The sequence below is a fragment of the Ostrea edulis genome, chromosome 9 (assembly GCF_947568905.1).
Source record: "Ostrea edulis chromosome 9, xbOstEdul1.1, whole genome shotgun sequence".
Classification (NCBI taxonomy): Eukaryota; Metazoa; Mollusca; class Bivalvia; order Ostreida; family Ostreidae; genus Ostrea; species Ostrea edulis.
This window is the reverse complement of record NC_079172.1, coordinates 32,568,084-32,581,924: the sequence shown is the minus strand read 5'-3', so window position 1 is coordinate 32,581,924 and position 13,841 is coordinate 32,568,084. Positions and strand designations below refer to the sequence as shown.

Below are 13,841 nucleotides of genomic sequence, written 5' to 3'. Positions count from 1 at the left end.
ATAAAAAACATATATTTATCTACCATACATAAGACATATTGTTTTTCTTCTTCTTTTTCAGAAGCCCCCCTTGATTGCTGACACACCAGTGACTGTTGTTACAACAGTGACAGAACTTCAAACAGTTCTAGACAAACTTAGAAAGGAGGAAATTCTGGCTGTAGATCTTGAAGTAATTCAGTTACAGTATAATTAAGAATACTTACTTAATTTATGACCAGCTAGGCTCTCCAGGTATTGCAATGGTAGTGCACTTGATTCTCACCTTTTTGACCTCTGTGACCTGGGTCTGATTCTCATCATTGGTAGTGGTAGTGCACTTGATTCTCACCTTTTTGACCTCTGTGACCTGGGTCTGATTCTCATCATTGGCAGTGGTTGTATGTTGGAGAATGGGATGGTCATTCGCATGTAAACACAAGTTTTCTGTGTGCGCTTTGGCTTCCCCATACACTAATGGCCCGTCATGCCATCATCTGTTCAAAATCTAGAATTCAGCTTAATCACCTGAAATTGGTTAATACACAAACCAAGTTAGAAATCTGCACTCAAGGATAGATACAAAGTTTGTTCATCCATGGTCCCTGGGGGTAGGGTGGGGCCAGATTAGGGGATCAAAGTTTAATTAGGAATGAAAGTAATATTTGCTCATTTTATACAGGAAATGGTTTATGAAATAGCATAAACTGCCCCAGCTTAATACTTGATATCATATGAAATGAGGAAAAATTACTTTCATTCCGTATAATTTAATTTAGTTAATCTCTTTTGATATTTGATGAATAATTCTAAAGAAAATATGAATTTAATATGACATGGATCAATATTGCCATAGTAACAAATTGGAAACAGAACAGCTGAACATATTGTGACATCATTCCTAGGAGGTCATATAGCGATACTAAACAGCACCTTTGTTTATATGATATAAAGAATGTTGAAAAGTTCAATGTACCAATCAAATTACATGTTACAAGTACATGTAAAATTAGATGACTAAGAAATTAGGAAGAAATGCATGTATCATCATGTTGAACACAGTTTATTAATGGCTTCAAAATTTCAGCATCACTCATACAGAACTTTCCAAGGAATCACTTGCTTGATGCAAATTTCTACTGTAACAGAGGATTTCTTGATTGACACCCTGTCTCTTAGAAATGACTTATCTCCCTTGAACGAGATCTTCACAAACCCTGCAGTAGTCAAGGTAAGTAAAGAGTTATTACGATTGCCATGTCTTCTCAAACTTTAGCAACTGTAACCTGTGAAAACATGGAATTTTACAGTGTACATATTATTGAGAGTGAAAGAAAAGCCACGAATTTACATACACCTTTTTCACGTTTTGTAATTTTATTGTGTTCAGACTGTTGAATTTCTTCCTTTAATGTTCCAGGTCTTTCATGGAGCAGACAGTGATATTGATTGGTTACAGAGAGACCTTGGCCTATATGTAGTGAACATGTTTGACACAGGGCAAGCAGCCCGAGTGCTGAACCATTCTCGTTTCTCATTGGCTTATTTAATGGAGTACTACTGTGATGTCATCGCTGACAAACAATATCAGCTGGCTGATTGGAGAATAAGGTGAGATGAGAGTAAGAGAAGGAGAGAATAATGCTTTCAAAGTTAGTAGCTTCCTTATAGAGGCCTTATTTTTTAAGTGTGTAAGCAAATACTAAAACAATTAATGTGAGATCTAAATCATTTTTATATATTTTGGATTATAATGGTGCCAAGTTGATTTAGATTCTTCACTTTCCAGACAAATTGTTTTTTGGAAGTGACTTTTTTGGGCTCTATTTTGTGATCTGCTTCTTTGCCCCTTTCAGACCCCTTCCTGCTGAACTGATAAAGTATGCCCGGGAGGACACCCACTATTTGTTATACATATATCACAGAATAAAACAGGAACTGATAGCCCGAGGTAATGACCAGAAAAATCTCTTGATGTCCGTTCTACAAAGGAGCAACGACATCTGTGCCAAGGTATGCTGTGTAATTGAAAACTTTGTAGCACATGTATGCATTACAGATTCAGACAATGAATATGAATATTCTCTAACATCTTAAATTTATTTATGTAGAAAGAATATGAAATGAGTAATTGCTTTTATAACAAATTTGGAATTGAGAATCATTTAATAACTTTTAAAGTGATGACATAACAACGATGCTGATTGGATAAAAAAATTTGTTTGATTTCTTAGTCAAAAAAAAATTTGTTCAGAGTTCATCTGCACTAAGCACGTGGGACTACTTTTCTCTGGAATGAGTCTTCCCTGTTCTAATTTAGTGCTATTTACAGAACGGGAATTTTCACACAAGCATTATAAACGAAATCCATTCGTGTAATTTTTGTTTTTCATTGCTATAAAAAATAAACACAACCAAAGATATGAATAAAATACAAACTAATTTAAAGAAACAACATACATAGGCTTAGTGATGACGTGACAGAATAGTCAACTTGATGACGTAGACCACTGACTGGTAGAAGTCGACAGATTACATGAGTTCCCAATATGTATCATCTGCTTTACGAGTTCAATAATATGACAGAGCAAGCTGCTAGTGGCGAATTTTGGTTTCGGTGATATTAATGAAATTAAACTGCATTTTATGAGGCTCAGTCAACAAGTGTGTTTTAGATGAAGAGGTGTTGAGGTTTTTACTTGATATTGAAATGGAGCCGAGTCGCATTCCACCGTTCCTACGACACAACCAGTGTTCATCGTCTCCTCCAACACAATGCAGCATACATCCAGTCACCACATGTTCTCTTCCTTTATATCTAATTCAGCTTTTACCCATTGCACCTTTAATTTGGCGTATAATCCATTTAATTCTGCACAGTAACTGTACCTGACCTGAACACACAGCCATGCTGTTTTGTTATTGTTTTCATTGTTACATATAATATGTATTCCTACGCGCCCTTTCAAAAACATTAATTCAAGCTTTTTGATGGGAGAAACTATTTATTTTTCTATTTTAAAAACATAATCAAATGATAAGAAATTAAACATAATTCTTTGTTCGATTCATGTATCAAATGAAAAATTGGACGGAAAACTTTTTCATTAATGCGCTACGTGCATCAAACAAAGAATTATTAGTCTCATTTCTTGAGTAATTGATGATCGCCGAGATTGAATCTACAGTGTACGTATAATCCTTAAAAATCACCACCTGTCCATCAGAGGACATGTTTTCCAGACTTTTTTCTGTAACAGATGCTGATCAATGTTTCACATCAGATTTGTTATTTTAACAAAACTATGCGAAATGAGACAATGTGTACTACAGTTTTGAATGTTTCTGTTAATCTTGATTGTATGATAAAATTCACAGGTATATAAGAAACCAGTGTTTAAGCAGGATACGTACCTGGAGCTTTACAAGAAAAGTAAGAAGATTTTTAATTCCCGGCAGCTTCAGGCTCTACAGAAGTTGTACCAATGGAGGGACAAACTGGCCAGGGTGGAGGATGAAAGTACAGGGTAAGACTACTAATGGAATAACAGTCTCCATTCCCTATAAATAAAGTCTCCATTCCCTATAAATAACAGTCTCCATTCCCTATAAACAAAGTCTCCATTCCCTATAAATAAAGTCTCCATTCCCTATAAATAAAGTCTCCATTCCCTATGAATAAAGTCGCCATTCCCTATAAACAAAGTCTCCATTCCCTATAAATAAAGTCTCCATTCCCTATAAATAAAGTCAGATTATGTGCTCTTGAATACTGGCACTCATCAAAAGTGCTGACTATAACCTGAAGCACAATTGCAGCTTTATTTTACTTATAATACAGTAGCATTGGTAGCAAGTTATTTGTGTGAAATGATCATTTACTAAGAAAGTTGAATCAAGTTAATTATCAAAAAACAAAACATCCCACTAGTGCCATACAAACAAATATACCCCACAACTAGTGCCGTACAAATATATCCCACAACTAGTGCCGTACAAATATAACCCACAACTAGTGCCATACAAATATATCTCGCATCTATTGCCGTACAAATATATCCCACAATTAGTGCCATACAAATATATCCCACAATTAGTGCCGTACAAATATATCCCACAACTAGTGCCGTACAAATATTTCCCACAACTAGTGCCATACAAATATATCTCACATCTATTGCCGTACAAATATATCCCACAATTAGTGCCGTACAGATATATCCCATAACTAGTGCTGTACAAATATTTCCCACAACTAGTGCCGTACAAATATATCCCACAACTATTGCCGTACAAATATATCCCACAATTAGTGCCATACAAATACATTCCACAACTAGTGCCGTACAAATACTGTACATTCCACAACATGTGCCATATAAATATATCCCACAACTAGTGCCGTACAAATATACCCCACAACTAGTGCCGTCCAAACAAAAATTCAATAATGCACCTTATTAAAAAACCCAGTAATATGGAGTGTAAAAGGGGAGGGGGTGGAAAATTTGTTTAGACCATGCTGGAAATCTTGGAGCCGAAAGGTTCATGCAAATAACCATGAAAGCTAAATGCGCATATGCACTAAGAGATGGAAAAAGCCCTTCTAGTGTATTATTGTAGATTCCTTATTTTAATATCGTGAAATGACTCATAAACTTGAAATCACGAGAACATGAATGTTCCGTTCATTAACAGTTTTACATGTAATTTATTAACAGAAAAATAAAATTGAGTAATTTTATTAAAGTGAGTGATGCTTTTCATAAAATTACGCGATCATAATAAATTCTTCGCGTATATCTATGAATTTACAATGATATCAAAATAATAAATGCATGAATTTAGATCACATTAATTCCTTATAAACATAAATTAATATACTTTCAAATTGATAAAATGAAAATGAAATATAAAAATAAAAATGTAATATGTGCCTCCAGCTTGCTTGAATAGAGGACTGAGGGTATACATAGCAACATAGAAAATATCTATAGATTGGGGGGGGATCTGATAAAAATGTACATAAAATAATTCACTATAGTAAATACAGCTACTATCAGCTAGAATAATTATACTTTCTTTTGGAAAATAAATACTTGTATGGATGGAACAAGACTGAAATACAAGGGATGATGTAGAAAGAGCGTAATCATACCCCCCACAACAAGGGGGGGGGGGGGGCTGGAATCTGGTTGTCTGTCTGTCTGTAGATGCAATGGTTTCTGGGCTCTAAAGCGTTATCCTTTCCACCTACAGTCACCATATCAAACATATGAACGACCCATGGGACGAAGAAGTTCCCTATCGATTTTGTGGTCAAAAGTCAAGTGCACTGGACATCGAAGTAGCAATATGGTTTCCGGGCTCAAAAGTGTTATCCTTTCCACCTACAGTCACCAATATCATACATATGGACTACCCATGGGACAAAGATGTTCCCTATCGATTTTGGGGTCAAAAGGTCAAAGGTCAAGTGCACTCCTATAGAAGAGACTACCCAAGGTTTTGTCATACCCTTTCTATTTTACACTCAGGAAAGAGGTAATTTATACCTATTAACAACACCCTTTGGGAGATTGGGGTAAGCGGGGGTATTCTTAGTGAGCATTGCTCACAGTACCTCTTGTTTGCATCATTCAGTTTTTCATGAATGTGTTCTGAGTTATTTTGAGTGTGTGTATAAAAAAGTTAATACATGTTGTACACAATAATCAAATATACCTTTTGTCAACAGGTATGTCCTACCAAACCATATGCTTCTACAGATCGCGGAGATTTTGCCTCGGGAACAGCAGGGGATCTTCGCCTGCTGTAATCCCATTCCTCCGTTAGTGCGGCAGTTTCTGCCCGAGCTCCACAATTTCATTCTGGAAGCCAGGGAGTCTCCTTTACTAAAGGTACATAACATCTTTACACAGTTTTGATACAGAGTAAATATGTAAAAGCTTTCACTCCCTTAAGGTTTTACTGATGGACTTAAATTAATCATGGTCTTCACAGAATACATGAGTTTCATGTTGTTTTTATCATCGATATCACTGCAACATTTATACATGTACTTTTATGATGGTAATACACGTAATGAATCTTCTTGATTAATTAGAAGTATGAATCAGATTATATAATATGGAGTAATATCATAATTAGAAGTATGAATCAGATTATATAATATGGAGTAATATCATAATTAGAAGTATGAATCAGATTATATAATATGGAGTAATATCATAATTAGAAGTATGAATCAGATTATTTTATATGGAGTAATATCATAATTAGAAGTATGAATCAGATTATTTTATATGGAGTAATATCATAATTAGAAGTATGAATCAGATTATATAATATGGAGTAATATCATAATTAGAAGCATGAATCAGATTATTTTATATGGAGTAATATCATAATTAGAAGTATGAATCAGATTATATAATATGGAGTAATATCATAATTAGAAGTATGAATCAGATTATATAATATGGAGTAATATCATAATTAGAAGTATGAATCAGATTATATAATATGGAGTAATATCATAATTAGAAGTATGAATCAGATTATTTTATATGGAGTAATATCATAATTAGAAGTATGAATCAGATTATATAATATGGAGTAATATCATTTTGCAAATAGATGCTTTGTTTATAAATTCTAACAGGTGTCCTTGCCACAAGGGAAGAAACCAAGTTCATATCAACATCCCAAATATGACCCTGACCATCTTCTGAACTGTCCTCATGATGTCAGCCACATGTCTGTTAGTGTAAAGCTTCCAACTGTAGCAGGTAACACCCCTCTACTCTCTACTAGTGTCAAACTTTCAACTGTAGCAGATAACACCCCTCTACTCTCTGCTAGTGTCAAACTTTCAACTGTAGCAGATAACACCCCTCTACTCTCTGCTAGTGTCAAACTTTCAACTGTAGCAGATAACACCCCTCTACTCTCTGTTTGTGTCAAACTTCAACTGTAGCAGGTAACACCCCCTACTCTGTTTGTGTCAAGCTTCCAACTGTAGCAGGTAACACCCTTCTCTCTACTCTCTCTGTTTGTGTCAAGCTTCAACTGTAGCAGGTAACACCCCCTACTCTGTTTGTTTCTCTCTTTGAATTACCAAGCACATTACTTTAAAGGTATATGTGCCATAATAAACAGCATTTTGTTCGATGTTAACCCAGACCCAATTTATGTCAGAATGATAAACTATAAAAATTAATACGATTTGACAATTTTGACAAATTATATACGGGTATTAAAGGAGTACTGGGCTGTGTTCAAGATTGTAGTGGCTAGCCTAGCTGCTAGGCTAGATATCTATGTATATTGAACGCACTGTATGCATTAACGCTTGTTATCCCTATGTAGGACTAGCCTAGCACATCGTTCAAGATTGTAGTGCTACTGAGCCCTACGTAGCCGCTATGATCTTGAATGCAGCCCTGGTCTACTTATTGTAAGGAGAAAACGATGATTTTCTAATGCATATTTATGAAAGAATGAAGTTTACGGTGGATGTGCGCAAGCGCACGAGAAAAATATTATCAGAAACACCATGATATGAGATAAAGATTTACAGTATGTAATCATACTGAATGGTGATTTCAATTTCACTCCCCTGCCATTGCTCAAAGTGGTTCTCTCTACCCTGATTCAGTCTGGCTGTCTTTTGTCACCGAATGTGTCCTGCCAACAGCCTGCAGGCCATCCATGCTTTCATGTCGCCATGTAATTTGTCGACTTTCGAACTTCCGCATGCAATGTCAAGTGATCATGAATATTTCGAAATGGGGCATTCACTATCTGACTCGAAGAATACATGATTAGATAGGATATTAGCTTGATTACTTTTTAAACCGGCTGAGTTAAATTAATTATCTGCATAAAATGTATAACTTACATAGCTTGATATAAAACACATGATATCCAATATCCAAAGATTATGGTATACTGTGGGATCCTTAGAATTCGTGGTGGCTCATTTTTCGTGGAATTCCTGGGTACCCCTCACCCATGAATTTACATCCTCAACGAATAAAGACAACTAGTATGTATACAAGATTCTTACAAATATATAAATCCACGAAATTACGTCCCCACGAGCCCGTAAAAATTCAGCAATCCATGAAAATTGGCCCCCACGAATTTAAAATGATTCTACAGTATATAGATTTAAGATTTGGCTAATTATAAAATAATTTTTACTGGATATTCTACCCTTAGATGTTACCATGGTGACCAAATCTTCCATGCTGTATGGTACCAACAACTCAGGCTTGACCGTTCGGGTCAAAGCCAGTCCCTCTCTAACAGCATTTGGTGACAAGGTTAGTGGAATTCCTCATACTGATAAATCATAACAGATTACTCTGGTACAAATACAATGTTATAGACAGTTGCCCATTATTATTAGATCCTAGACTTTTATCTGATCACTTGATTTTATGGTCTTGTGTGACCCTGAAAATGTTGGCAACTGGTATTCTATAGATGTGATGAAATCATATTTTGAATGTCGATACAAAAAGAAGAGAGAAAAAATGATTTTAAAGAGTAATAGGCTATGCTTTCCCAACTTTTAATGATTTTTTTGGTCATCATTATTCCCTCACAGTGAAGTGGGGAGAGGAGATATGTACAAATTAAAGATGTGATGTGTATTTGAATGATTGGTTGGTTAACATGTGGTGATGTGTATTTGAATGATTGGTTGGTTAACATGTGATGATGTGTATTTGAATGATTGGTTGGTTAACATGTGATGATGTGTATTTGAATGATTGGTTAGTTAACATGTGATGATGTGTATTTGAATGATTGGTTGGTTAACATGTGATGATGTGTATTTGAATGATTGATTGGTTAACATGTGATGATGTGTATTTGAATGATTGGTTGGTTAACGTCATTGTGAAATGCAGAGTTTGATGTTTTATAGATATGCCTACAGCATTTGGATGCTTCAGATTTTCAATACTGAATTTCATAACTATACAGTATATTACTAATATTGTGTAATACTCTACGGACTGTCATTAATCATGTGATATTCTATCATGTTCACATATAGAAGGAGAAAGGGGTGATGACTAAGGGTCAGAGGATCGCTGCAGCACTGGCCTCCTCCTTCCTCAGCCCATTCACGATGGTTTGTACATTGAACATCTACCCTTTTCATTCTACTGAAAATGTATAAGGAATCACTGTCTAGTTTGTCAGGTGAGGTGATTAATTAAAACATGATGAATCAGTAGTCATGTTTCCCATTGTAATTAATCATCTCACAGCAAACTAGACAGTGAATCCTTACATTTGTATTATGATATACATAACATAGAATTGACGTATCAAACAAATTTGAATACACATGGCATTCCATGTTAATTTCCATAGTTTCCGCCCATTGACTTTCTTTTTGCATGAACAGAGAAATGTAAGTTGTGGGGAAATTGGAGCTTCAAAGGGTTATCACAGAGAAAACAGTTAGAAATGTAAAAATATATAGCTTTTAAGGTATTCCATGTACAATGAAAGGATAATGAACAATTTTGAAGGATTTAGATCAACATAAATGTTTATTGTTAAATAATGATGAAAGTGAAGCAGATGAAATTCACATGACTGGTTAATAATTAGAAGCTGACCTTTTTGCACTTAAGACTTTTTGGAAGAGTTGTCTGCCCTTTGTAAAAATAAGAAAAATCTAATTTTCTAAAAATGTGTGTGGTCAATGATTAATTTTATTTCATATTTTCATTAAGAGAAGGTGTATGTAACTTTCTACCAAGAGATTTGTATGAAAATATAATTTCTTCTTAAAATATTGTAATAAAACATGCTTTTCCCATATACCTCAATGTTAAATTCTAGGTGAAATAAATCAAGCAGTAAACAAAATTTTGAAAATTCCTATGGTGGATTATTTTTATTTGATGAACCCTTCAAAATGATACCATGATTTACAAAAATTCCACTATCCATTTATTAGATATGAAATATGGTCATTATACATTGAATACCTTAAAAAGATGTCTACAGACTGTAAAGACATTCATTACATACACATTGATAGCATTTCAAATATTATAAATATCTTAAGCTGTTTTAATTGCTGTGTGATTTTGGTTTTGCAGTTTCTGCCAGATGATGGTACTACGACTGCAGAATCAGAGGTAAGTGGAATTTTAAAAAAAAAATTATTTATTGTGTATTACACTGTATGTATGTTGACGGGACATATGTATATGATTATAGGCACAAAGCCTTGGAAGTTGGAAGCTGAAGAAAAATACGGTCAAGAGAAAAGAGAGATCTCCCAGTCCACCAAAAGGTACGCATTGCCAGGTGTCACAACAATAATACATGTACATTCTTTGTATCAACAATATGATGACTTAAAATTTCAATTATTAGGTTAGCAGAACTACATGTAAATTCACTTTCTGTTTTGCAAGGTCCACCACCAAAGAAATTGAAACCAGACCCGACCCCAGAACAGACGGAATTGTCAATAAGGGAGGTGAGAAACTGATATAGGGTTCCGAGTTTATTCATCTAGAAATTCAGATGTCTCTAGCTAGATAAATTCTTAACCTGAATGAAGTGTTAAGTAAATGTAGAATCTCTCCAATGTTCTCTACTGGTCAGAGAAATACATCTTCTAGTCTTTAAGGACACTTGCTACAAGGAAACAAATTGACGCACGGGTTGATATATATATATTTCTCTGCATATTCTGGCTTTAATTAGTACTAATATAAAATTCCTAAAGTTTAGGAGACTTGTAAATTTCCTGTGATGTTCAAAAGTTGTGATACAGTATATGTATCCCTTCCCTATACATGTACATGTATATAAATCTACAAAATTTTTCCCACTGTTTTAGACATAATTGAGAAATGAATGGCAAAAATAAGATACAATTCAGTGAAATGTATTCGTTTTACTTCTATAATTATAAATACAGTGTCCATTTTCATCATTTGTGAAAAAAGTTTGTTTGTAGTAGGTGTTGAGTGAAGATTTTGGAATATGTCATTCATGAAATATATAGTTCATGAAATACAGGTTTTTATTGACCCTATTCTTACTGTAACCATGATATAATACATGTACCATTGAATATAAGATAAGAGAAACTTTGGATCATGTATTCTGATATAGATGTCTGCCCAGAAGAAACAGCAGGATCGACAGAAGGAGGAAAATATTAATCTCAGAATCAATGATGACAACAAACCCAAGAAAAAGAAAAAGAAGAAAGATAAGAGAGAGAAAAGGGAGGACGCTGAGTTTGCGGCTTTTGATTACAGCCAGGCTGACAAAAATATTTTCCTGGGTAAGTGCCGAAAAAATTCAAGAAAGTAAACATGAAATGTGTGACATCCAGAGTTAATAATTTTTTTCTTTTTCTGTAATATTCATTGAACTGTGAACGGCCACGTGTCCTGTTTACTGGTGAGTGTACGTCTCTGATTGAACTAAAATGCTCCTCTGGTTGTTAATTTTAAAATATGGAGAAAAACTGGAATGTGGGCATGTGAATTCCTAGAATTTGACATCAAGAGCATCTCCTTAAAGATTGGATTTTTCTAGCCTATAAGATTGTTTTGATTGTTTACGTCATTATGAGTAAGTATTTTATGTTGGTCATACTACAAATGTACCATATGAATGATTTTGAATTCCGGTGACATTCTTGACAAGGAAGGGACAGAGGTGTTGCTACCTGGCCTGAGTGACAACACATAAGTGAACAAAAGCAACATATGATTTTCCATGTCTTAGTCTTCCTTTAGCTGACTTTTCAGTATGTTGTCATCTACAAGCTATTGAAGTCATCGTTACAGCTCATGAATGACTTTAGATGTGTGTATTATCTCAACAGATGGATTTGGTTGTTTTGTAGGTGGGGAGGGTAAGAAGAAAGCACAGAACATATTCAATCCTTACGCTGCATCAGGAAGCAAAGGAAACCAAAAGGTAGGTCTTCGTGTTATCTGTAATTGAAGTTGTAATATTACTGACTAAACTGTAGTGTCCACTTAGTAGTGTCCACTCTGTAGTGTCCACTCTGTAGTGTCCACTCTGTTCTTTAGTGTCCACTCGGTAGTGTTCACTCTGCAGTGTCCACTCTGTAGTGGCCAATTGGTAGTGTCCACTTTGTAGTGCCCACTCTGTAGTGCCCGCTTGGTAGTGTCCACTCAACAGTATCCACACGATAGTGTCCACTCTGTTTTGTAGTGTCCACTCAGTAGTGTCCACTCAGTAGTGTCCACTCTGCTGTGTAGTGTCCACTCTGTAGTGCCCACTTGGTAGTGTCCACTCTGTTCTGTAGTGTCCACTCTGTAGTGTCCACATGATAGTGTCCACTCTGTTCTTTAGTGTCCACTCGGTAGTGTTCACTCTGCAGTGTCCACTCTGTAGTGTCCAATTGGTAGTGTCCACTTTGTAGTGCCCACTCTGTAGTGCCCGCTTGGTAGTGTCCACTCAACAGTATCCACACGATAGTGTCCACTCTGTTTTGTAGTGTCCACTCAGTAGTGTCCACTCAGTAGTGTCCACTCTGCTGTGTAGTGTCCACTCTGTAGTGCCCACTTGGTAGTGTCCACTCTGTTCTGTAGTGTCCACTCTGTAGTGCCCACTTGGTAGTGTCCACTCGATAGTGCCCACTCGGTAGTGTCCACTCGATAGTGCCTACATTTTAGAACTATTATGATTCAAGTCTCCTAGTTTATAGACTTACTAAAGTGTATATCTTTCATCAAGTACCTAGTAAGGTAGCATGCATCAAGTACCTAGTAAGGTAGCATGCATCAAGTACCTAGTAAAGTAGCATGCATCAAGTACCTAGTAAAGTAGCATGCATCAAGTACCTAGTAAAGTAGCATGCATCTTTTGTTATTTACAAGGTCAATTACATTATGGTATTTTATTAACCTTTTACAGACATTTAACAAATTGTATTAAGACCTTGCTTTTACATTAGACCTTGCTTTTACATTGTGCTAAAGCTGAAATTTGTGGTAAAGATGCATAACGAAAGTGAAAGTATATTATGTACATGTATATGAACGCTAGGACAGTGTATATCATGTTGTGTGGGAAAACAGACGGTTGCATTTAATTGTGCTTGAAGTAAATGAAATGCTGTACCAGCAATAGTTTGTATATAAATTCTACAATATAATTAACAGTCAATACCGTTCCTATACAAATGTAGTAGTTGTGTGACTCTAGTCTGTTGCAGAGTGTAATAAAAATATTGCTGAGGGTTTTATTGAACATCTTCATTATTCGTTACAATCTTTTGAACAGGTTGGCAGATCCAAGCAGTCATTATTCGTTACAATCTTTTGAACAGGTTGGCAGATCCAAGCAGTCATTATTCGTTACAATCTTTTGAACAGGTTGGCAGATCCAAGCAGTCATTATTCGTTACAATCTTTTGAACAGGTTGGCAGATCCAAGCAGTCATTTTCCAGATCACAGAAGAGTCACAGTTACAAACAGGAAGGAAAAGGGAGAGGGAAAGGGAGATACCACAGCCGGCCAACTCAGGAATGAGGAAACACACGAATCTCCTAAAGCTGTTTTAGGTGCATTTGTGAGGGAATGGGCAAAGAAAAAAATCTGATCGAGTGATTGTTAAAGATTTACAGAAATGTATAAACATTTTATTTTTTTTCTTCATAGGAAGCATATATGTATATACATCTAATAAAAATGCGGAGGAGAAATGTTTGTTGTCATTGATAATTTGAGGAAACAACACCAAAATTGGAAATTCTTATTTTGATTGTTGATTTATCTATAGGTCACTTTTTAGCTCACCTGAGCTAAATGCTCAAGTGAGCTTT

General features: G+C 35.3%; 1 protein-coding gene across 2 annotated transcripts in view; it reads left to right on the top strand.

The window, feature by feature from the left end:
- LOC125658908 (exosome component 10-like) overlaps positions 1-13,721 on the top strand; it is a 25,965-nt gene extending 12,244 nt beyond the window's left edge. Inside the window, exons 8-22 of one of the 2 annotated variants that reach the window (XM_048890353.2) lie at positions 62-172; positions 1,067-1,210; positions 1,400-1,590; positions 1,836-1,992; positions 3,358-3,506; positions 5,717-5,879; positions 6,644-6,770; positions 8,206-8,309; positions 9,053-9,130; positions 10,116-10,154; positions 10,237-10,312; positions 10,437-10,501; positions 11,146-11,320; positions 11,891-11,964; positions 13,438-13,721. In XM_048890353.2, the coding sequence (XP_048746310.1) occupies positions 62-172; positions 1,067-1,210; positions 1,400-1,590; positions 1,836-1,992; positions 3,358-3,506; positions 5,717-5,879; positions 6,644-6,770; positions 8,206-8,309; positions 9,053-9,130; positions 10,116-10,154; positions 10,237-10,312; positions 10,437-10,501; positions 11,146-11,320; positions 11,891-11,964; positions 13,438-13,548 (1,764 nt within the window). In that variant the 3' untranslated portion in view covers positions 13,549-13,721. Of the gene's footprint in view, positions 1-61; positions 173-1,066; positions 1,211-1,399; positions 1,591-1,835; positions 1,993-3,357; positions 3,507-5,716; positions 5,880-6,643; positions 6,771-8,205; positions 8,310-9,052; positions 9,131-10,115; positions 10,155-10,236; positions 10,313-10,436; positions 10,502-11,145; positions 11,321-11,890; positions 11,965-13,299 lie in introns of both variants that reach the window. The other variant, XM_048890357.2, reaches the window with a different exon arrangement.
- The last annotated feature ends 120 nt before the right edge of the window (positions 13,722-13,841 follow it).